This window comes from Artibeus jamaicensis, unplaced genomic scaffold (genome assembly GCF_021234435.1).
Source record: "Artibeus jamaicensis isolate MK-2021 breed Jamaican fruit bat unplaced genomic scaffold, CSHL_Jam_final contig_388, whole genome shotgun sequence".
Lineage (NCBI taxonomy): Eukaryota > Metazoa > Chordata > Mammalia > Chiroptera > Phyllostomidae > Artibeus > Artibeus jamaicensis.
In genome coordinates, this window is record NW_026521813.1 from 8,671,894 (window position 1) to 8,695,320 (window position 23,427).

Sequence of the window (23,427 nt, forward strand, 5' to 3'; positions counted from 1 at the left end):
TGTCTTAGATTATAAGATTAGAAGGATACAATAAAATCCATTATCATCTTGTCATCACCCAGAATAAACCACTGTTTACATGTTGATATATGATTATTTATCTATTACTCTATCAATCATACCCGTCTTTCTCACCATCTACACACACACACAGACTTTTTTTAAAGGAATCATTCTATATGAATCATTTCCATTTTGCTAAACGTGGACCAATAACACTTTTGTTTGATTTCTGCAGAGTAGTCCATTGTATGAATATACTGTAATTTATTGACAGACACAGATATTTGTATTTTAATAGGAATCAAACCTTAGGCAACAGAGTAGAAGAAAAGATGGGAACTTGGGGTTTTGCTGGTCACCAGGGCTCTCTTCCTTTGTGTGACCCTTCCAAGGTTAGGCTCTGGACTTGGGGTCAGAGAAAATGCCTTCTTTTTCCAAAAGAAAAGAGAACTGTACTCTTACACTCTTCCCTCTAAGCCCCAAATAGTGACATGAATTGACAAGTCATTTCAAATCAATGAAGAGTATGATAGTTTTAGAGGGTCGATAGACTTCCAAGCAGCTTTGTTTAACGATATCACTTCTCAATTTTTAGGATTCAAATGGGCCTAACTTGATATTGTTTACATTTTATTTTGTAAAGCATTTGTGAAAATTATTGTCAAGAAAATCTCATACTTTAATTGTTAAAATGCTCGAATCATGTAGCACGGGGAGAGATTTTATTGTGTATAAATATGCATGATTTCTCTCATTCTGTCTGTGTGTCTATATTTTGCTGTGATGTATTGTAGAAAGTTGTTGCCAATTGTCCTTTCTTTCTTTTCTCTCTTATCTGCTTACCAATGACACTACCAGATTAGAGGCTGCACCAGTCAACACCCTTGGGTTCAAGGGTAGTAACCGTTCCCATCTGGCCACGTGTGATTAATGGTGTTTATGTCATGACATGAATAACATTTTGCTGTTCAATCAGCTGAGACTCTGGCCATTAATTTTTTTTTACTTTACTAAAATCAATAACCTGTGAGTTTTGGAAAGGCAGTTCTTTAACAGTTATTCTCTAAGTCTGTAAAGATAAACAATCAAATTACCATAGTCATTGAAAATAGTTCAGGCAACAAGAAGAAATATAATATCACAGATAAAGGATGACCTTAAGTAAGGACAGGTAGAAAGCCTTTTTAAGGAAGACAGAAGGCAACCAAAGAAACCCAATACCCTTTTGAAAGTCTTTAAGAATGTCACCCTTTCACAGATCCAGCCAACTACACAGCCTCAGAGAGCTCAAGATGAATTTCCAGAAAAGCATGGAAAATAAATTAGCTTGATGAAAGCATCCTGTGACTGAAAGCATCACTTACAACTCTCTATGGACTTTAGCTACAATACAAAAAAATCGATTTTATTTATTTATTTGCCTCAAGTGTGCCTAGTACATTATTTCTGCTAGGAAAACATACACAATCTAAATAAACAAACTTGCCAAGGCAATGAAAATTTCAGGTAAAATAAAACAGAAGGCTGCTTTTTTCAGGAAAGAATATAGATAAAGATAAATCTTAGATACTCTATTTTGCGGGGAATATCATGTCCTTTTACAGTGATGGTGTTGACCCTGTGCAGCGGTATGTCTGAGTGGAATGAGGTACAGTCAATAATCCGGATTCTCTGGTAGTTTGTTTTACATGCCTCCGGTCAGTGCTTTGGGGTGTTGCTCACACGGCCTGGTTTTGCTGTTGTCATCGCCACTGCTTTTGTGAGCAGTTCTGTGTTTCTGCTCAAACTGCAGCACGCCTCACGGATTTACACCGGTAACTTGCGTCTTAAGAATCTGTGGCTGCAAGTTACATTTCAGGAATTCGAGTTAAACCACTTTTGTATCTTTACCACGAGCTTCCGCAACGTAGAATTCTCAATGGGAAAGTGAAGATTTCCCTTGATGCTTTATTTTATTTATAAAGTTGTTCACAGCACAGATGGTCAGCATCCTTGTTTCAACTGTCCGCCCTCCAGATAGTCACAAACTTAACCCCACACAGAAGGAAGGACTAGCATTGTGGGCACCTCTTCTCCGAATAGGAGACATAATGAAAGGTATGACCCTGCAGATCTGCAGCAGCCGGAGGAAGGGGTGGCTAACCTCAGGCGAAGTGCTCTGGTAAAAGCATCATGTTTCCATTCCACTGTGTAATAATGACCGGGAGCTGAGAAGAGCTCTGTTTCCGGCCACGGCACGGCATCATTCGCATTTACATTATTGGCAGCTGTTACTTTGCTAGAAGTTGAAATGATCTCAAGAGCTCCAAACTGAGTTCAGATGTTTGTTTATTGGAGCTGCCTTAGGTTTCTGAAAACCGTCTCTTGTGTTCTCCCAGTCTTAAGAAAAGGCTCTTCTCAGAATCGGCCCTTCCCCCGCCCTGCTCTGTTCCAGTAACCTGCTTCACTCTCATGAAGGAAAGTAAATAGAGCACAGGGGCTCAGACCTGGTCAGAAAGGAGACTCCAGCAGTGAGGCGACCAGAAACAAAAGGGAACTGGGACTCGACATCCTGTATTTGTGCTTTGTTTTTGAAACTTAAGAGTTACTTGCGTTAATGAATTAACCAGCAGTCTAGTTTGGAAAATGTTTCTCCTGTCCTGGTGGGGGAGCCAAATACTATAGATTTGTAACAGGAAGGCTGTTGATTCTGGCTTCATTGTTGGGCCAGTCATTTGTGAGCTGGTGGCCGGACCGCAGGCCACACACTCCTGTGCAAACCTCCCATGCATTGGAACTGCCCGGGTATTGTTTCTGCTGTCGGAGTTGTGGAAAGAACAGATGGTGAGCGCTGGGTTTCATTTCTCGTGTGCGTGTCCCCTCAGCGCCGAGGAGGGTGCAGGATGCCAGGCTCAGTTTGGGGGCAGGGAGAGCGCTGTTGAAATCCATAAGCATATGCGAGTGTTCTGTGGTTGATGCCTTTCTCTGTGTCATCCTCCGTAGAGTTCCGGGAACGCGTCCTATCGCTGCTCCATGTCTTCCTCTGCGGATTTTTCTGATGAGGATGATTTCAGCCAGAAATCTGGCTCGGCATCTCCTGCTCCTGGAGATACCTTACCCTGGAATTTGCCTAAACATGAGAGATCGAAAAGAAAGATTCACGGGGGCTCGGTGCTGGACCCCGCCGAGAGGGCCGTGCTCAGGATAGCAGGTAAGAGCATCCGGGAAAGGGATGGAGCCGGGACGAGAGTTGCGGAAATTCACCCATCTGCGCCACCGCGGGGTGTGGGGGCGGCAGAAAGGAGGAATAATATCTGGGAGCTGATGCACTGGGCTCCGATTTGTGGTCATGGTGGGGCAGGAGGATAACCACGTTCACTTTGTGCCCCTGTTTTTTGATAGAGTGATTAGCCCTGTCTGCTGGTGACTAAGCTGTTTGGCCCATCTTCTGGCTGGATGAATCGATACCTTTAAAACGCAAGGAGATATTTAGATACCTGCATTAAAGTTTCCTATTTACAAACAGTAGCCACCGTGAGAATCTGAAAGTACATTGTTAACTCCAGTGGGTACTAGTGTGCTTGCCCGAAGCTGTGAGAGCCTTCCTTTGCATCTTTGCCCAGGAGCTGGGGCTACGCAGATTTAACCAGGGCAGAGTCCTGGTTTTTGGTACCCAGGATGCAGAGGGTATTCCAGCAACTCAGAGGCCATTTCTTTCTTTCTTTTTTTAAGTGTAACATCCCTGTCAGTATCATGTATGATCTTTTTTTTAGTGTAACATCCCTGTCAGTATCATGTATGTGCCTTTAGCGGCTTACTGACGCCTGTGCTTTTGAGGGTTTAGCCATCAAGCATTCCTGATTAATTAATATATGGGAGGTGCCAATGTTTCTGTTCTGTGTTAACCCAGTCTTCCCTTGCACTGGCGTAAAAGTGGAGCCAGGAGTGATGGCTTGTTTTACCTAGCCGAAAGCTGAGAACACCTGGGAAATCAATCCTCCAACCCTGCAGCACCTGTGTGGTTTGTGCGTCTGTGTTCTGTGCAGGAGAGTTGCTTCTTGGGGTGGCTGTTGCTCCCTTCCTTCGATAATTGTTTTCTCTCGGAAATGGCAATGGAGTAGGATGGAGTATGTCCTTGGGGCTCTCTTGCAAAGGCCAAAGGCCAGATGTTTTTCCAAATTGGTTTCTGTGGCCAGCTGGTCAGACCTCCTTTCTTCCCCCTCCCACTACGGGTTTTTTTGGGCCTCCTTCTATAATGCAAAGTTGGTAGTTCATCTTCCTCTGAGGGGGCTCTAGGGGGCAAGCCAGGAAATCAGCCACCCTGGCAGCTGAGAGTCCCCCTAATGTCCCCCTAGTGGGATTTTCTGATTACGGGAAAAACAAACAGCGCCCAGCCAGCCATTCTCTGTTCTGGGTTTCTGGGGCAACAGCCTGAGCTTCTTCTGGCTTCCCTTGTGAGGTGCTGGCTGGTCTCACCCAGGCCTTGGGAGACGCTGGGCAGAGTGGGGAAAGGGAGGGAGGAGGCAGGATGGAGGATGGAGGGACTGTTTGGGAGCCAAGGGAGAGTGAGCCGGGGTGGCTAGGGAGAACTGGGGCAGACCTGGCTCTCAGCGCCTTCCTGGAGTACAAAAAAGGGTTTAGTCACTAAGGCCTGGTTTCTCACTAAGGCCTGTTGAGACATCTCTGGCCTGACCCCCCCCCCCCCCCCCCCGCCAGCAGGTCTGAAGCACCAGGATGGACAGTGTGGGTATCAGATATTTGGTCAGCAGAAAGGGAAGATAGGTGAAAGGAAGATGGTGAGAGAAGTTGGAACTTGGTGGAAAACCCGGGGCATCAGAATGGGATATGCCTGTATGTTGTGAATTTTTATGGAAGGTAGAAGGTATTTCTAGCTTGAGAGTTTTGATAGTGGTAGCAGAGGTAGATATTGTGATTTTAGTTGTACAGGAAGGGTTTTGAAAGAAGAATGGAACAGATATGTGTCGGGGGAATGAGATTATGTAAATTGAAGACTACTAGAGAGAAAGTCAAGGGAAGCTGGTGGAAGTAACTCTAAGTGTAAGGTTAAGGTGCAGAAGAACTTGGCCTCTAATGGGATGCAGTGGACAAGCAGATGCTGATACTAGTAGAGCAGCGGCCATGTCTTATTTTTGGTAACATGTTTGTTGAGTGATTTGTGGGGAAAGCTACAAAGTTAGTGGTAGTCGATGCACTTGAGACCACAAAGTTACACACTTTGAAGATTATATTAATCTACAATGGAATACCACAAAGTTAAACAACAAATCATAATCAATAATATATAGACTTGGGGGGCAGTCCACAAATATCTGTTTAATTATAATGTGGCTAAAATATGAATTCAGATATACTATGTGTTAAATTTGCCACTAAGCACCCAGTGTGAGAGTCAGGGAACAGGACATCTGAGGGAATTTGGTGCTGTGGATTGTTTGAAAATGTACTGTTAATTAAGATTTGGACTTGTAATTTTATTACTAATTTTCACACTCTCCCTAAAACTTACCTCATCTCTGAAACCAGCCCTAGTAAGAGATGGGGTGAAGTTTAGAAATGGGGTGAGGATGTCCACTACTTAGTAATAAAGAAGTTGAAGGTTCAATATTTTTGTTTTTAAGGCCATAAAAATAGAACTGAATATGAAAATGTCTAGAGTCAAAAAAACTATATGGTCTGTGGAATCCCTTAATTCACTCCCATTTAATAAATGTTTATTGGGCCCTGGGAATAAAATGAAGAAAAGCACGCAGTTCTGCCTTTAAAGAAGTCATAGTCTAATATGATAAATGGATGTGCTGTTAGACAGTTACAACATGGAGTGAGAGATTAAGCGTAATGGCTAAAAGCACCTCATAGTAACAGAACACAGCAAAGAATCTAATTAACTTGGATAGAGAAGGAGGGGCATGGGGGGGTTTCCTGAAAAGTTTCCGAGGGGAAGCACCATTTCAGGTGAGATTTAAAGAGCCTTTTAGAATTAGAGTGAAAGGGAAAGCCATTTCAGAGGGCTGAAACTATAAGAACAAAGATAGGGAGATATGTTTAAATGGAAACTTCTAGTAATGTGTGTAGCTAAAGCATGGGGTTCAGTAGGGAGTAGCAGAAACTGTAAAGATGCTTGTGTAGCAATACTGAAGAGATTGGAGTAACTGCTGAAAGACTTCTAACCTGTGCAGTGACATAATCAGGCTTACATTTCAGAACAGTCTTATTGGTGATGGTGTCATATGTCAGAAACCTTATATTTATATTTATATATTTTTAAAAGACTTTATTTATTTATTTTTAGAGAGAGGGGAAGGGAGGGAGAATGAGAGAGAGAAACATCCATGTGTGGTTGCCTCTCAAGTGCCTCCCACTGGGGACCTGGCCCACAACCCAGGCATGTGCCCTAGACTGGGAATTGAACCGGCGACCCTTTGGTTCACACGCCAGTGCTCAATCCACTGAGCCACACTAGCCAAGGCAACACTTTATATTTTGTATTTATTATAGTTTCTGCATTGGCTATAATGTATGTCTTTCCTATCTCTCAGAGGGGTCAAAGTGAGAATAAGATAACAGAATGTAAGGAAATACCCACTGTATAAGTGCCTTTTACATAAGAACCATCAAGATCTGCTGTTCTTAGTTACAGGGTATTGTAAGTTAGGGTTTTCAGTCTTCAGCTGACAGAAATACATGGTTTTTCAGTGACAGTGCTATGGTAAAATACAGATTTTTTTTTTTGTCTCAGATGAATTCTTTGAAGTTGGAATTGAAGCAGAGTCAGACTTTGGACTCAGGAAAACTTGGATTTTAATTCTCCCTCTATCACTAACCAGTTATGATTTCTTGGACAAACTACTAAACTTTCATTTTTTCTATCAGAGGGTCATGGTTGTGGTTATTAAATAAAGTTGTGAATGTAAAACAATTCACAAATTTCTTGGTACATGAAAGATGCTCTATAAATGATGGATTACTGATAGCCAGATGCTCTTATAAGCATTTACTATTGTTTCACTTAGGCCTCCCACAACCCTATGAGGTAGGTACTATTATTTTCTTCATGTTTAAGTCCAGAAATCTTCTCAGGGAGGGAGAGACTTCTCAAGGTCACCCAGCTGGGAAGTGGTAGAGCTGGGGTCTGAATTCAGCCAGTGTTAACTCAGGCCCAGCTCTTAACTGCTGTGCTTTTGCTGCTTCCCTATGGAATATACTATTATTATCAGCAGTTTGACCTGATATTACCATTCCAAGAATGCATGGGGCAAAGGCTGTTTTTGTAGACCACTCCAAATGCTATTTCTGTCCATTTTGGCTGGCTCTTTAAATGGGTAGTTAAAAATCACTTAAATGTGCACTGATTATATTCATCAAACGTGGATACTACTGTGTGTCAGTCTCTGATGAAGACTCAGATTACTTCCTCAATGACCTCAGTCATTGTGAGGGAACAAGAATTTCTGAGAGTCTACATGTGTGGTCTGTAAAGGGGATGACTTTTAGGAATCTAATTACTAACCCTTTCATTTCAAGTACATGTACCATAAGTGTTCATTACTTCATGAACCACTACATGCCTACCAAGTTGCAAGAAAACTCTAGTGATCCTAAAGGCTTAGTGGGACATGGTATGAAACTCAGATTCTAAACTAATGGTCAGAATAGAAAAGAGAGATGTGGTCTTTCTTTGATTGGAATAAGCCAGTTGCTGAGTAGAAGTGAAGCATTCCAACTTAAACTTAAGTTTTCTTTCAAGAGTATACAGTTTTTTTCAGGAGTACTCATCTCCATCTAAGAGTTAATGGAAGGAAAATGGTCCAGATGTACAACATGGAAAAAAGAAAGAAACAAAATCATCAAGGGCAAAAAGTCAGTACATATGAAAGGAAGACACAGGGAGGGAGGATGTAGGCAAGAAGTGAAGTTGTCCGAAGTCAGATGGTGAACAATGAGCGAGTTTATCTAATGATAATAATAGCTAACACTTAAAGATATTTAATATGGCCAGTTTATGAGGTAGGCACTGTTATCCCCATTTTACTAATGAAGAGAGGCTCCGAGAGGGTAATTTGCTTGTAACAGAGTTGGCAAGGTGCCAGTGCCCTGAAATATATCCATTTACCCGCCTGGGTACCAACTGGTTCCTCCAGTCGACCCTTACACTCAGCCATTTGAGTATATGATATGCCGGGGTTAAATGAATTGTACCCATTTTTACTTAAGTTCAGTGGATACCAGTACCTTGCGGACGGGTGAAGAAGAGGGAGGTGACACAGTAAGCTGGGGGAGTTGTGGAGGGGCTGGGGCCCTCGAGGAGCACAGCGGCAGATTCTCGCTCCGGCTCTGGGGGGCGGAAGGGAGGGACCGCGGGCTGGTTCTGTTGCAGCCGCTGGGTGGCGCCGGGCGCGCAGGCGCAGAGGCGCCCAGGCTGTCAGGCCCTGACGTGCCGGGCCACCTGCAGAGGCCATCCGCCCCCAGCCCCTGAGATGTGCCCTAGACGCGAAGCCCCTGGCCCTTCCCACTCGGCGCTGCCACACCGTGACCCGAGTCCTTCTGTGCCATAAGCTGGATTGAAAAAAGTATTTCCCACTCTCCTTCCCGCCACCCTTTCCCCCGGGAGAGTCGCCAGCTCCTCTGCAGGGGGCTGCGCGCGTGTTGGTGGCCGCAATCTGCGGCTTTGTTTCACAGGCACCTGTTGTGGGTCCCAAATAGAAACCTCGTCCTTGGGGATCCGGGGCTGGCCGGCCAGTGTCCGGGGGTGGGCGTGCTTGGCTGCGCAGTCAACCTGGGTGGGCGGACGGGGGAGGGGGCCTGGGGCTCCGAGGTTCTCCTTGGAAGGGAGGGGCCGAGCGGTGCCGGGGTCGCAGCCCAGCCAGCCTGGGCGCTGGCCGCTGCGCTTGCCCGCTCCCTTCCGCCCTCCCCCCACCGGCCCTCCCTTTCTCCGGGGGTGCGGGCGAGTGTCTGCAGCGCAGCGGCCAGGAAATGCCGCAGATGCGCCGCGCAGCATCCCGGGCTGAGGCAGCGCGCCTGTTCTCCCGCACGGCCTCCGCGGTCTCCACCCGCCCCGGAGCAGGCGCCTAGTGCGGCCAGGGTGGCAGCCGTGGTGGCCTCAGAGGGTCTCGGCGCCTGTGGTCCCCTGCCCGTTCCGCCCTGCTCCTGGCTCCCTCACCAGTCGTGGCGTGGCGCTGCAGGTCACCGCCCCCGGGGCTCGCTGAGATTTGCTGCTGCTGAAACCCGAGAGTGACTCTGGCTCCCCCGAGCCAGGCGGCCCAGCACCCACGGCCAGGCAGGGGGCCTGGGCGTTTCCTCTGCCGGCTCGGTGCCCCTGGCTCTGCGTCTCCGGCTTCAGCGCTCTCCCCAAGCCGGCTGCTCCTTCCGCTTTCCAGTTCTCCACGCTGCGTCCTGCTGACTAAGATACTATCCCGGTTCCGAATAGGAGAGGGGAATTGGCTAGTCATCGCTTAGATAAACTTCGGCATGGCGGGGTACCTCTCCCCAGCCGCTTACCTGTACGTAGAGGAACAGGAGTACCTCCAGGCCTACGAGGATGTCCTGGAGAGGTACAAAGGTATGTAGCTCCCCTCGCTCGCTCGGGCTTCGGGGCTTGGCACGGACCAGCAGGGTAACCGTTACCTTTGCTTAACCAGAGCCACCACTGCTTGAGCACAAGTAAACAGGTGTCTGGAACCAATCTGGGGAATGGCCCCGGTCGTTTTGGATGGGATTCAGCATCCCCAACGCTGGGAGGGTGGAGGGTGGGCTACGGATCAGAGATGCCCTTGGATGGGCGGTAGAGTCGAGGGAAGGGTTGTGGTTTTCAAGAGGCACATTGCATTTTCTCTTCCGTGTAAAAGCTCTTAAGCACTAGGCATGATCATAATTCTTACTGGGAGGGTGGGTACCAATTAATTGTCCGTGGGATTACTGAGGCATTGCTGCCCTGGCCTGGCACAGAGATTTGGTTGGTCCTACAGAAAAGGTTTTTGGGTTCTTAAATGGACTGTTTCACCACTGAGAGCATCACCAAATCATTTTTCTTAAAATGATCTTATTTGAAAAAAAGTTTATGGGCTGAGGCTATACATCTATTCTTATGTATCATAAAAATTATTTGATAGTGATGAGTGTAAGACTGTAGTCAGTGAGACTGTTATAAATTTAAATATAAAGGAGTATATTTTGAGATGTTATTCTGCCTATCTTTGTGTTTGGGGAATTCTATGCCAAATTGATAAATATTGGTATTTTAGTATTATGTGTGCTTTGACTTTATGGTTAAATATAGGGCATTAGACAAAATGCACCTTCTCATCTTAAAGGGTGTTTTTGTCTCAGGAAATACTTTTCAGTGTGTACAAATGATCTTCTGGCTCCTAAAACACTCCATACCCAAAGATAGCTCATGGAGCCTTATATTAATAGTGAATAGTGGCCTATTTCATAGGTTGAATTCAAATGGCTTTGCATCTGGAATATTTGCTTTGGGTTTTAGATACTCAGTTTCTGTAAATTGAATGGGGGTTATATAGTTAAAATGCATGCATTAATAGTTTCCTATTAGTAGAAAGTGGAAATACACAATCCTGAACTGAATATTTAAATTCCAGTTCTCCAAGAAGCTCAAAATTCACCAACAAATATGTCCTATCTCTTTCTAGAACATGAACTATTACGGACATTCTTCTAATCCATGTAGAATTTGTAAACAGTACAATCAGAACTCCTTTGTGCCAAGACCCTTTTGTGTATAATGCTGCCACTGAGCAAGTGCAGTGATGTTTTAGGATAAAGCACATTTGTAGAATTTTTGTACATGTGTAATATACTCATGTTTACATCTATCTTTCCATTTTAAAATATAATTCTTCATCATTTGTCTCTAGAACTCTACAAATGAGAAATAGTGATATAGATTAGTAAACCTTATTGAAGACATACACCTGTGCTTTTTAAAGTCAGGAATAACAAAGTCTCAAAGTCCTAAAATATATACATTTTTTTTACTTTTGAAAAAAAACATAGCTTGATGATTTTTTTTTGTTTCTTCAAGTTTTTCCTCAGTGACAGTGGATGATTTCAGGTGATTTTGAAAACTGATATAGTTAAAGTGCTGATTTGACTCATCTGGAGGAAGCAGACATTATTTTAAAACTTTCCTTCATTTGTTTTTGGAAATTAAAGATGTACAGGTTATTGTAGTTCTCACTACACTTCATTTTAATTATATGCTAATGATCAGTGTTGCACTTGAACATGTTCTTTTTCAAACAAACGGGCCAAAATTTGGCTGAAAAAAAGGAGGGTTCTTATCTTCATTTTCTTTGTGGTTTTAAAATCACTTTGTAGTCAGCTTTATAGATGTTCCATATTTCATTTAGTCTTGGGAAAAAAAGTAAGAGTATTGGCCAGTATATTATATGAAAAGCTGGAGACCTGGAAAACTCATTGTTTCCTGATGTTTTGAAGCCAATTATGATTTCCCATCAGTATCCAATATGATGACTTCACTACAGTGCTTATTATCCTTATGACTTGCTATGGGGCTGATCTAATCAGAAAAGAATTGTAGGCTTTGAATAGGGAGTGTCAGTTTACTGAACTTTCAAAGTACAGTTGCTCATTTTCTGAAATCATGCATTGTTTAAAACATTTTACATTGCCGTTTGAACTTAAGAGAGGCTATTTTGCTTTTTATTTCTGGCAAAGTTTCTTGGTTACAGAATGAGTTTACATTTAGCTAGAATATTATCAGGTTGCCAAGTTATCATATGCCCAGCTGTTGAATAGTGTAAGTGGTCGAGTCAGCTGAAACAAATTCAAAATCTGTTGTCAGAAACATAGCATTATAATCATCTACAAAATTAACATTTAGGAGTATTAGATTCAAAAGCTGAGAATTTCATTGGACTTACTTAGTCCTTAGATGGCCTTGGAAGGCCTTCAAACTTAGCATTTGCAGAAAAGCAACAATAGTGGTCATCAAGGCCGAAGTATTTATGGTGTGGTCTATTCCGGTATTTTGCTTTGGTCCTTAACTTCTGAGTAAAAATAGGCAACTGATTGCTGTATTTGAATAACACAGAAAGAGCTATTTGCTATACACATATAGATGGGCACAGTCTTTTGATTCATATTCTAGTCCTTTTACTAATAAAATATATTCACAACTAGAACATTCAGAGTATCTGATTTAAAAAATCACATTACTTCAGTTGATGCCACAGTCAGTGTGAATAAAGGAATTTATTTATGAATAAAATATATTTCTTTGTTATTGTTTATGCTAGAAATACCCATGTTAGTGGCTTTCTTTTATATCTGTAGTAAAATACCCAGTTTATTTGTCATGGACTAGAAAAAATTTTTGTAGATTAGCAGGAAAGATACAAATGGTCCCTCTTGTTTTTCTTGTCAGTATAAGAAAAATAACCTATAACTGCTATTATAATGAACTATTATTTATTATATTATTAAAATTAGTTAACTGCCACTTTAATCTATGAAATTCTGCTCTTTGAGCCTGTCATTAGAAAATTTTATATTCTCAACACATTATACCTTTAAAAAATATAATGATATTAAGTGTGAAAATGAGCTCATTAATGTGGACCTAATAAATTTTATTCTTTATATTTTAGACTTAAGAAGAAATCAGATTATTTTGGTACAACAAAATGCAGTTTTTCACCACTGACATGGGAATTAATTGTTCTCAAACAAGTGTAAAATGTGTTTTATTGTTACTCTCTATGGAAGTTGAATGGCAGTTATGTGATTTGTCTATAATATCACTGAGAAACCCTGTTCAATTATTCAGAAAAAAGTCAAAAGTCAAAATTTTCTGTTTCTCACAAAACTTTTGAGTAATTCCTTTAGTCTCTTCCCTCACTGGGCAATACAATTCTGTGTGTGTGCAATTCCACGGTGACAAAAGGAACCAAGAATACTCCAACGGTAGTTTTCATTTTCAGTTCAGTTTTGCATTACTCAGATACATGATTGGTAAAAATTCCGTCTCTACAATGTAAACCAACTCTGGTGCCAGTTGAACTGAAAGTTGGAGTACAGTAGTTTTCCAGTAGTCTTCCCTTATCTACAGGGGATATATTCCAAGAACCCCAGTGGATGCCCCAAACTGCATATAGTACTGAACCCCATGTATACTATGTTTTCTCCTGTACATGCATATACTTTGTGGCTTCTCATTGGCATATCTGAACTTCCAGCATCACTACTCTTCTACTTTGGGGCCATTATTAAGTAAAACGAGGGTTGCTTGAACACAGGCACTGTGATACCATGACAGCTGATCTGATAACCAAGATGGCTACTAAGTGACTTAAGAGGCAGGCAAGATGCTGGAAAAATGGGGATTCACCTCCTATGCAGGACAGCGGGACAGGAGACATTTCATCACACTACTTAGAATGGCACACATTTTATTTTATTTTTATTTTTAATCCTCACCGGAGGATATGTGTTTTGATTGATTTTAGAAAGATAGGAGGGGAGAGAGAAAGACACATTGATGCAGGAGAGAAACACTGATTAGTTGCCTCCCCATCCCCCCCCCCCCCCCCCCCCCCAGGTCTAACCTGTAGTCTTTTTGGTGTGTGGGAAGGCGCTCCAACCAACTGAGCAACCTGGCCAGGGCAGAATGGCACACAGTTTAAAACTTATGAATAATTTATTTCTGGAATTTTTCATTTCATATTTTCGGACTGTGACTGACCATGGGTCACTGAAATCACGGAAAGTGAAACCATGGATAATGGGGGACTAATACGGAAACATCTACAGGAATTACTCCCCTGCCCCGCCCTCCTAGTCATATATCATACAGCTTAGCTCCGTTTTTCAGTGGGCTTCCAGGATTCTTCAAAAACTCGATTTCACATTTCATCTGCTCATGCTCTGCTCGTGGCTTAATAGCCAGTTGTGTAATAAGTGAACTTTAACTGTGTTGCATCATGATGGTGTTATTCTGTAGCTAGTTGAAACTGTATTAGTTTGGGCTTTTTCTTTTCTTTAAAGAAAATGAAATAGGCTGAATTTGATTGTAAGTGTTAGTCAAGATTGTGTTTGGCCGTAATGGAAACAGATGCTAATTCTGAACCAAGTAGATGCTTTCTTTCTCTCAGGTATGGAGAGGCCCGAAGAAGACAGGCTCGGGCTGTGGGGGACCTGTTTGCCAGCAGGACCCAGACTCCTGTGTTTCTGCCTAGTCACTTGTCACGTTTCCTGTGGTGGTTCTGTCATCGCAAGATGGCTACTTCTCTTCCAGCCCTTTTGTCTTAGTTTCACATGGGAAGAAGGGAAGTAGAAGGAAAAGGAGAACAGATGCACCCTAGTTAATTCAGCTGCCTTTAAAGAAGCTTTTTAAGAAGACCATTTAACAACTTTCACGTGTATCTCATTGACCCAACTGTTCCAGGGGCCACCACTATCTATCTGCAAGGCAGACCAGGAGACTACAGAGTTTTCAGCTGGTTCCACTTACAGCCCTGAACAGAACTGAAGTTCTGTTTGTAAAGCATAGGAGAGAATGGGTGTTGGGTCTGGCACACAGAGGGTGAAGTGTCTATCCTGAAATTAAAACTTAAAGTTTGGACACATCAGCATCCATAACGCAGCATGTTCGATTTCACTGAAGTTGGAGAGACCATCAGAGAGCTCCTTTGAAGTAGGAGGAATTTCAAAATGACACCATTAGATGTTTTTATAATGATACAACATGGGTTTAAAAAGTAATTTCTGCCAACTAATCAGGATTTAAATTGGCCAAAGAACTTGTTCATTGCCTCACTTCACAGTAAATATATATCAAGTTCTGAGATGTACCCAGTTATTAAATATTGTTAGTGAATTCAACTTTGAACTCCAAATGCCATGTCGATGCTCCTTTAGTTTATTTTGTTTTGACTTAGCCTTGATAATTATCTCAACATTTATTTAGTCAGGGGTTTTTAAAAAAGCTTTATGCTTTTTAAAACTTTTTGGGGAGCAATTTGGAAAAGCTTCTTTTCTGGGTCAATGACGATTTTAGGTAATAAATAACAGGCAAGGTGAAGTGGTGAGAATGATTTCTTGTCTTACTGTTGTTATTTTGTAGCCAGGCAAGGAAGCGCTTGTGTTTCTGCCTTTGGGTCACAAGTCTGGCTCTGTGGGGAGCTGGAGAATTTGACTGAATCATCTTTGTGAAACTGCAGATTGTAAAAACATCTGAGGCTAGAGAGGTGGCAAAAAGATGGAATATCAATGCTGTCCTATGTTCCTTTCTTTTCATTCCACAGATGAGTATAAAAATATATAAAACTCAGTAAGATTATTTGACACTGTAAGCCTGATGAACTGAGTAAGAAGGTCTGTAGTTCAGAATGTTTAGTGTTTCATGTCAATTACAAAGAAACTCAGATGCTTCTGTTACATGGAACTCTTCTTTCTCTAGAATGGCTTTCGAAGAAAGGCCTCTGTGTCCATTCCTCGGCTGTTAGTAATTTAGGGGTCGCATTCTACCTACTTCCAAAGAGAAATTTCACATTGCTGTCAGCTGAAGTATATCATCATTTCCATTAGTGATCAGGCAAGGCTTTTATTTATTTATGTTTTGGTCTATCGCTTTAACGCAAATTTATGTGTTATTATTTTCCACCCTACTCTCTCTCAGAAGAGGAAGCAAATACTTCTTCTCGGGTTGGGTGTTGGGAAAAGCTTTGTACTTAGGGTCAAATGAGATTTTGCCCTGTCAGAAGGTGAAGGTAAAGTTTCCTCAGTTTTCAGAGAGGAAAACTCCAAGAGGAGGAACTAGTATGATTTTTTGACTTCATGAGCATAACCACTGAATCTCTTTTCAATGCTTGGCTAAAGTGCACGGGAGGTTTTAGGGATGGGAGAGGATAGAGGTAATTGGAAGATGGAAGTGGGTGAGTATGGAGGTTTATGTTGGACCAGATTGGGAAGGGCCTGAGTGTCATAACCAAGGCCAGCCTCGGGGTTGATTCTGTAGGCAGGGAGAGGGGCCGTGATGATCTTCAGCAGGATATTAATAATGAGATAGTTTTTTAAGAGATGGTGGTAGTAACAGTGTGGAGGATTGAACGAAAGAGAAGACTCAGGAAGCAGGGAGACAGGTCTGTAAGATTCTGGTAGTTGGAATGGAAGGCTGGATTCAAAAGAAATTTCAGAACTTGACAGCTTGGCTGACTGGTAGGCTCTGTAACGTGGGTGCAGGAGGGAGGCAACAACCTCTGTGTTGAAGTTATACTCTTATTTGGAGAAGCTTGGAGAATTTGCTTTTTCATTTTTAAAATGAGTAGTTCTTTTTAATAAGTAAAAAAAGTTCATTAGAAAGAATGTTTTGAAACACTTTTAATATTAGTCATTATTAGATGTTCTTTGGTAGTGAAATGTAGTGAATGCTGTTTTACTTGGCCTTGGAAATACACCAAACAGAGTGACCTACAGAAGTGGAATGTTCTCTTGAAGATGTGACTGCATAAGTGATACCTTATCAGTCCACTTTCCGGGACCCTCTGAGCGTGGTCTGTAGTGGATTACAGCAGTGAATCTGTTTTGTATAAGCAAGAAAATTATTGGCTTCAGATACTTTTTAGATGTAACTATAAGTGGTCAAAAACCAAATCTTATGATATATTTCAACAACTTTGTCCTTTAATTTTATTTCAAAAGCCTCCTAATTTTTTTTTTGTACATAAACCACAGCAAATTTGTAGTTAGTTTCATTTGGTGTATAAGAAGTTTAATGGTTATATGATGATTTAATATCCTAAACCATCCTTGAATTTATCTGTTAAGCCCTTAATTTTTAGCTTAAAATAATAAATAGCTACATTTATATGTCTATCTACTTATACACTAGGTGTAGTGCTGGGTATCACAAATGAATTTTTATTTATTTATTTATTTATTTATTTATTTATTTATTTATTGTCTGTTCAGACAGTATCCAACCATGTACTATGAAAACCAGAGACATTTATTGAAGGAGACACAAGACACAAGAAACATTGTACATAGGACAATGATGCCTCAGCCCCCTTCAAATTAGGCACCTTGGGACTTCACACAGTTTTTCCAGTTGCCATCAGCTGCTCTGTCCTATTTTTGTGAATCTCACTGATGGTCTGAAATCTCTTCCCTTTCACGGGTGGTTTTCGTTTCGGGAAAAGCCAGAAATTGTAGGGCACCAAATCTGAGCTGTAGCAGGGCTGAGTCACCTGGGTGATTTGATGTTTGGCAAAAAAACTGCGTATCAACTGAGACATCACCAGTTGCCCATAGCTGGAGTCTTTTGAATCCAAATAGTTTCCACAGAGGAATGTTCAAACTTAACGCAAAATCTGATGCAGATTCATTGTTCTACTTTCTCAGTCATTTTGAATGTGGTGACCACACAGTACACATGCTCACTCAGCTGCATCTACCACTCCTGCTGAGTGGTATAGTGAAGTCGTCATTGTTCACACATGTGCATTGCAGTCCACTCTCCTTGGCTGCCAGGTTACATTGATGTCATATAAACCATTCTTGTTATGTTAACAACTGCTGAACTTTTTCCAGACACACACACACACACACACACACACACACACACACACACATTCTCATAACTCTTTATCTTTGCTCTTTACTGCCAATGTGGAAATTGAGGCTTAGAGAAATTAAATTTCCTGAAATCATACAGCTATAAGTGGCAGGACATGTACTAAGTGTATTTTTGATATAAACTCTATATTTTGATTTTCATTACATTGACTGGGTAATGTTGCAGCAGTAGTTTTTATGAAAAGTTTTTATTAGGATTATGATTTTGATTACTAGAACTTTCTGAGATGTGTTAATGCATAAAATCAAAATTAAGTTTAAAAATTCTTAGAGATTTATATCAATTCAAATATTAGACAGACTTGGGAGCCTGAACTGTTGTATTGTAGCTGGATTATTAATTCTAATAAGATCCATGAAAGGCAAATAAAATTTTAACGTGAGCATTTCCAGTGTGTATACAGGTTGAGGAGATTTTGAAAAGAACTGCATTCTATAAATGTCACCCGTGTATGTGGCTGCTCTGCTACATGCCTGAAATGTTTCCTGGAAAGAATCGTCAAAAGGAGTTGACAAAGTTCTGATTTTTCTCTAGTGGGTGAAAATATTTCCCAGTGAGTCCTGGTATTAAAGACATTATACAAAGATGCTATTGTCCCAGTGAATTAAAAAATGCCCCTAATTCAGTGCTAAAGTTCTCCATGCCAGCCATGCCAGTGTGACAGTTTGTATTCTTGATTTTGGGGATGAAATAATACTGCTTGGTGGCTTATTTTTACCCCACTCTTAGGAAGCCGGTTAGTTATATGTGGTAGTTGTGCCTCACTGCCTACCTCACTGGGCTAACAAAGGTAGGATAAAATAGTACATATGAAGTATTTTGGGCAGTACAGATTATAGAGATAGTTAATGAATGGGATAGACCTAAGAACTCCAGACCTCTGGCTTCTCTTGGCCAGAAGCCTTTAAAGAAATTAACATGCTAAGTTTTAGAGCAGTTTCATGATTACAGAAAAATTAGGCAGAAAGTACAGCATTCCCATGTACTTCCTCCTCTCCCCCTGCATTTTCCTCTTTTAATATTTTGCACTGCAGTGGTGCATTGTTATGATGGATGAAGGAATATTGATTATTATGTATTAAGAACCATAGTTCACATGAGGGTTTACTGTGTTGTACAGTTCTGGATTTGACATATGCTTATCATGTGTATACTATTACAGTATGATGCATAATAGTTTCACTGTTCTGTATTCTGCCTATTCATACCCCCATCCCATTCTCTGGCAACTAATAATCTTTTTATTGTCTCCATAGTTTCACCTTTTCCAAAATGTCATAGCACACAAAATGCTATACACATCTGTGTGCAGGTTTTTGTGTGAACGTAAGTTTCCACCTCATTTGGGTGAATACCCAGGAGTATGACTGCTGGGTCACGTTGTAAGGCTGTGTTTACCTTGTAATGAACTGCTGAACCATTTTTCATTTCCACCAGCAATGAGTGAGAGTTCCTGTTGCCTCAGATCCTTACCAGCATTTGTTTTTGTCCATGTTTTTTAATTTAAATATTTTATTGTTTATGCTACTATAGTTGTCCCAATTTTCCCCCTTGCCTCACGCCCCATCCCTGACTCCCACAGTCAGTCCCCACACCGTTGTCCGTGTCCATGGGTCTAATCCTTTCACCTTCTTTCAACCAGTTCCTACCTCCCTCCTCTCCTCTTACAGCTTTCAGTCTGCTCCATGTTTCTATGCCTCTGGTTCTGTTTTGCTTATTAGTGTATTTTGTTCATTAGATTCTACTTATAAGTGAGATCACATGGTATTGTCTTTTCACTGACTGGCTTATTTCATTTAGCATAATCTTTAGTTCTATTCATGCTGTCACAAAAGGTAAGGATTCTTTATTTTTAACTGTTATGTAGTATTTCATTGTATAAATGTGCCATAGTTTTTTTATCCACTCTTTTATTGATGGGCACTTAGGTTGTATCCAGCACTTGACTATTGTAAACAGTGCTGCTATGAACATAGGGGTGCATATATTCTTTTGAGCTGGTGTTTCAGGATTCTTAGGATATAGTCCTAGCAATGGAATTGCCGGATCAAAAGGCAGATTCATTTTTAATTTTTTGAGGGAATCCCATACTGTTTTCCATAGTGGCTGTACCAGTCTGCATTCCCACCAACAGTGCATTAGGGTTCCATTTTCTCTGCATCTTCGCCAGAACTTATTGTTTGTGGATTTATTACTGGTAGCCATTTTGGCAAGTGTGAGGTAGTATCTCATTGTGGTGTAAATTTGCATCTCTGTGATGGCTAGTGATGTTGAGCATTTTTTTCATATGTCTGTGGGCTATTTTAGGCATTTTTATAGGTGTGTAGTGCTGGCGAATTTGCAATTTCCGAATAATATGTAATGTGGAATGTCTTTTCATATGCTTATTTGCCCAGTCTGTATATCTCCTTTAGATGTCCAGATCTTTTGCCCCCTTTTTAATTGGGTTGTTTGTATTTTTACTTGTTGAGTTTTAAGATTCTTTATATGTTTCAGATAACAGTCCTTTATGAGATACGTGTTTTGCAAAGAGTAACTTTTTATACCACTATCTCCTTTTGACACCCTGAAACCATTGCACGTTATAGATATTATTTAAATAAGTGAGGCCCTAATAATTTCCTTTCCGATGGTCACATTGTTCTTAAGTACTATTCGTTCTGGATGTTCACATCGTATTTGTACACACTTCATAGAATTGCATGTGGTGTCTCGGAGTTCAGCAATCTGACAGTTTGCTTTAGTACAGCTACATACGCTGCTACAATCAGGTATCCAGTTAGCTGGCTGGCAGCTATGCTCTGTAACACTTGAGTCTAAAATTAGTTGACTGTTCTATTTCAGGGATAGACTGAAATTAGTAGTCCGAGGCCTGCAAAACATATGAAAGTTAAACTCTTAGGATATCAAATTACTTCTTTTACAATGTAATCAGAGGTAGCGTTAGGCAGAAAGCAGTTTGTTTCAATTTTTAGAAAGTTTTTGTTATGGTGATTTGGTTATTGCCTGCGTGTAATGCTGTATGTACATAATACCTAAGAACACAAAGTTTTACTATTGCCCCTAAGGGTCAAGACATTGCTTTTACATGAATGATTGTGTTTGAGTTTTGAAACCATATGGGTTAAGAGGTAGAACAAGACTACTTGATTTTCTTTTAGAAAAGTTTAGAGAAGTCACAGTCCATAAATATTTATGAATGCTGGAACACCATTGACTGCCTTTACTAAGAAAAAAAGTGAATGATTAAAGGTTTGTGATTTTTGTGATAACTTTATGTAACAGAAATCAGAGAATATTGAAAATTCTTAGTAGATGAACCAGCTGAGTGATTGAAATTCAGAGTTTAATTTTGCATGTACTGTTAATTTTATAATCTCTTTAAATGAGGGCTTATGGTTATGAAAGCATTTATAGGGTTATTTTAATGTATCCTTCAAGAAATCTCAGAAACTATAACAATTTAGCTACTACAGATAATCTGTAGTCTTTTACTTCAGAAAATTTTGGAGGGTCTATAGAAGTATTGAAGAATTCTAAGTTACAGAAAGCAAAATGCAAGGATGCTTTACTTTTCTTGTGGAAAAACAGACCTGTACTTAATCTGCATGCTTTTGCATTTGGAAAATTATATGGAAATTTAAATTTGTGCTTTAGTACAATTAAAATGCTAAACAGAAGGAAATATTTTTGTAATTAGCATTTCCTTGAAACATTCCAGCAGCATTGTACCTAACCTCATATTTCTCATAATTTCAACCAGAAATTAATTGATTACATGCTTCAAGTGATCAAATTACCATGTAATATACATTCCCCTCCCCCCCCCGGCTTCCATCACATTTTGTACTCAATATTTCCCTAGAAAAGCTGGGAAGAGGTAAACCACCTGGGGCCAGGAGAAATTGATTCTCACTAAAATGGAATATTTGGTTTAGTTCTAGTTATTGATGCTGTACTTTAAAAGTGTGCAAAGGTTCTAGGGTCTACGGAAGGAAGAGGAACACAGGGCTAATGGACTGTAGACCCCTGGAAGAGCAAAATTAGTGAGGAAGGTGGACCAGTTCCACTTATTATAAGTGAGTGCTACACAAGATCAGTAATCTGAGCATCGGAGAGTTTTGCAAGCAGGGCTGGCATTTGAAGGAGGCAGAGTTTCCATTGTGGAGAGGAGCTTTGTGGTGTTTATGTGGGAGTGGGTGGTGTGGAAAGAGGGCTTTCTTGACTTTAGCATCTTATCTGGACAATCTGACCTTGCATTTCACTCTCTGTGTTCATTGTAAGAAAAGTATTATCCTAATGATTTAATTAATGCTTTAATGTAAACCAGAGCAATTTTTTAATAGAAAATCAGGATTCAGTTGAAAATTTTATCCTCTCTTTTGAAGAACTCTGTTAATACCATAAATATATTGTAAAATCTTAGGGTTTAGTAGAGAGAAATGAGTTTTAGGCATGGCTCAGCAAGTGTAAAGATTGATGAGACACTCTTAACATGGTGTAGGAAACTCTGAATTAGATCGATGGCCATGATAATAGTAGTGCTGTAGATTCTTACATTTTTACATATATGATATAATTTAATTCTATTCCAACTCCCTGAGGCAAGTAATATAAGAGCCAGTTTTATAGCTAAGGAATGCTGGCTTCCGTGATTATATTCACTGGGTGCTGACTGGAACTACTATAGAAAACTGTGGCTCTTCTTTGTATACATTCAAAGTTATTACTGAAAGTATAGGTTAAGTAATGTATGTGGTGAGAGGTGAATAGTCTCAGTTTAAGTAAATAGGCATTGAATATGTTCTGGAGTTGCTCGCAGAGGTATATATTTAGAAAGAAGAGAAGTATGGTTTACCTTTTATTTAATGTGGTTTGGGGCTTTCCATAATCTATAAATTTTAGTGAAAAGTTCTCTTGCTGGCTGTTGAGAATTTAGTGACTTGAGGAAAAAACTCCAACCACTGTTAATTGAAGTAGCTTTTAAAATTATAGGGTTTTAAATGTAGACAGTTATCCCATTGATTAAAGATGTAATTTCTGTATTAGTCAGTGGAGAAGGAGGAACTATGTAAGTGGTTGGTGGAATGGAGAAAGAAAAGTCTGTATCATAAACTTGCTGATGCTTTCAGAAAATAAATGTACAAAATACAGATAAAAATAATTGGTAGTTTCATTAGCCAACTATGTGAATTGATTTCTGACATATTTCCTTTTCCTTTCTCTTTTTTCCCTAATGTATAACATTGAAAAATTTGGACCACTGTGTATAAAGTTCTGTATCTTGCTTATTCACTATATATCATGGCATTTTCTAATGTCATTAAATATTATTTAAAACACTTTTAATGACTAAGGCTTTATGTATTCTGTTATGTAGTGGTGGTAAACAATACCATGAAACCATTTAAACAGTGTTTGATAATAATGGGCTTTGGTTAATATTATTATGTTGGTATATTTAAATCTAATTAGAAATTCAGAAATATAAGTTTTTAGGAAAAGAAAGTAATCATATGGATTATATAAGTTACTTAACAATAAACTGTTTATAAGATATTGCCTAATTCCTGATTGAATAGATTATTGAGTTATGTATGCAGTTTAAAAATTCAAATCACTCTTGAATTCTAGAAATTTCAACAGTAAAGGAAACAATGGCTAATAATCAGGAGATCTCATTTTCATTTCTGGCTTTTACCCTAACTAGCTATTCTTAGATGGATTATATATTAAAATGAATGCAAGTTTCCTCATCATCATGTAATACCTTTCTTAATGAAATAATTCATCATTTATTCATTTAGAAA

General features: G+C 40.2%; 1 protein-coding gene across 19 annotated transcripts in view; it reads left to right on the plus strand.

Moving 5' to 3' along the window:
- The window catches only part of DST (dystonin), a 453,023-nt gene that overhangs the window by 113,280 nt on the left and 316,316 nt on the right, over positions 1 to 23,427 (plus strand). For 13 of the 19 annotated variants that reach the window (XM_053664982.1, XM_053664966.1, XM_053664967.1 and 10 more), the window contains exon 4: positions 2,986 to 3,193. In XM_053664982.1, coding sequence (XP_053520957.1) covers positions 2,986 to 3,193 — 208 coding nt within the window. Of the gene's footprint in view, positions 1 to 2,985; positions 3,194 to 9,335; positions 9,560 to 23,427 lie in introns of those variants that run through there. The other 6 variants (XM_053664977.1, XM_037136422.2, XM_053664978.1 and 3 more) reach the window with 1 other exon arrangement.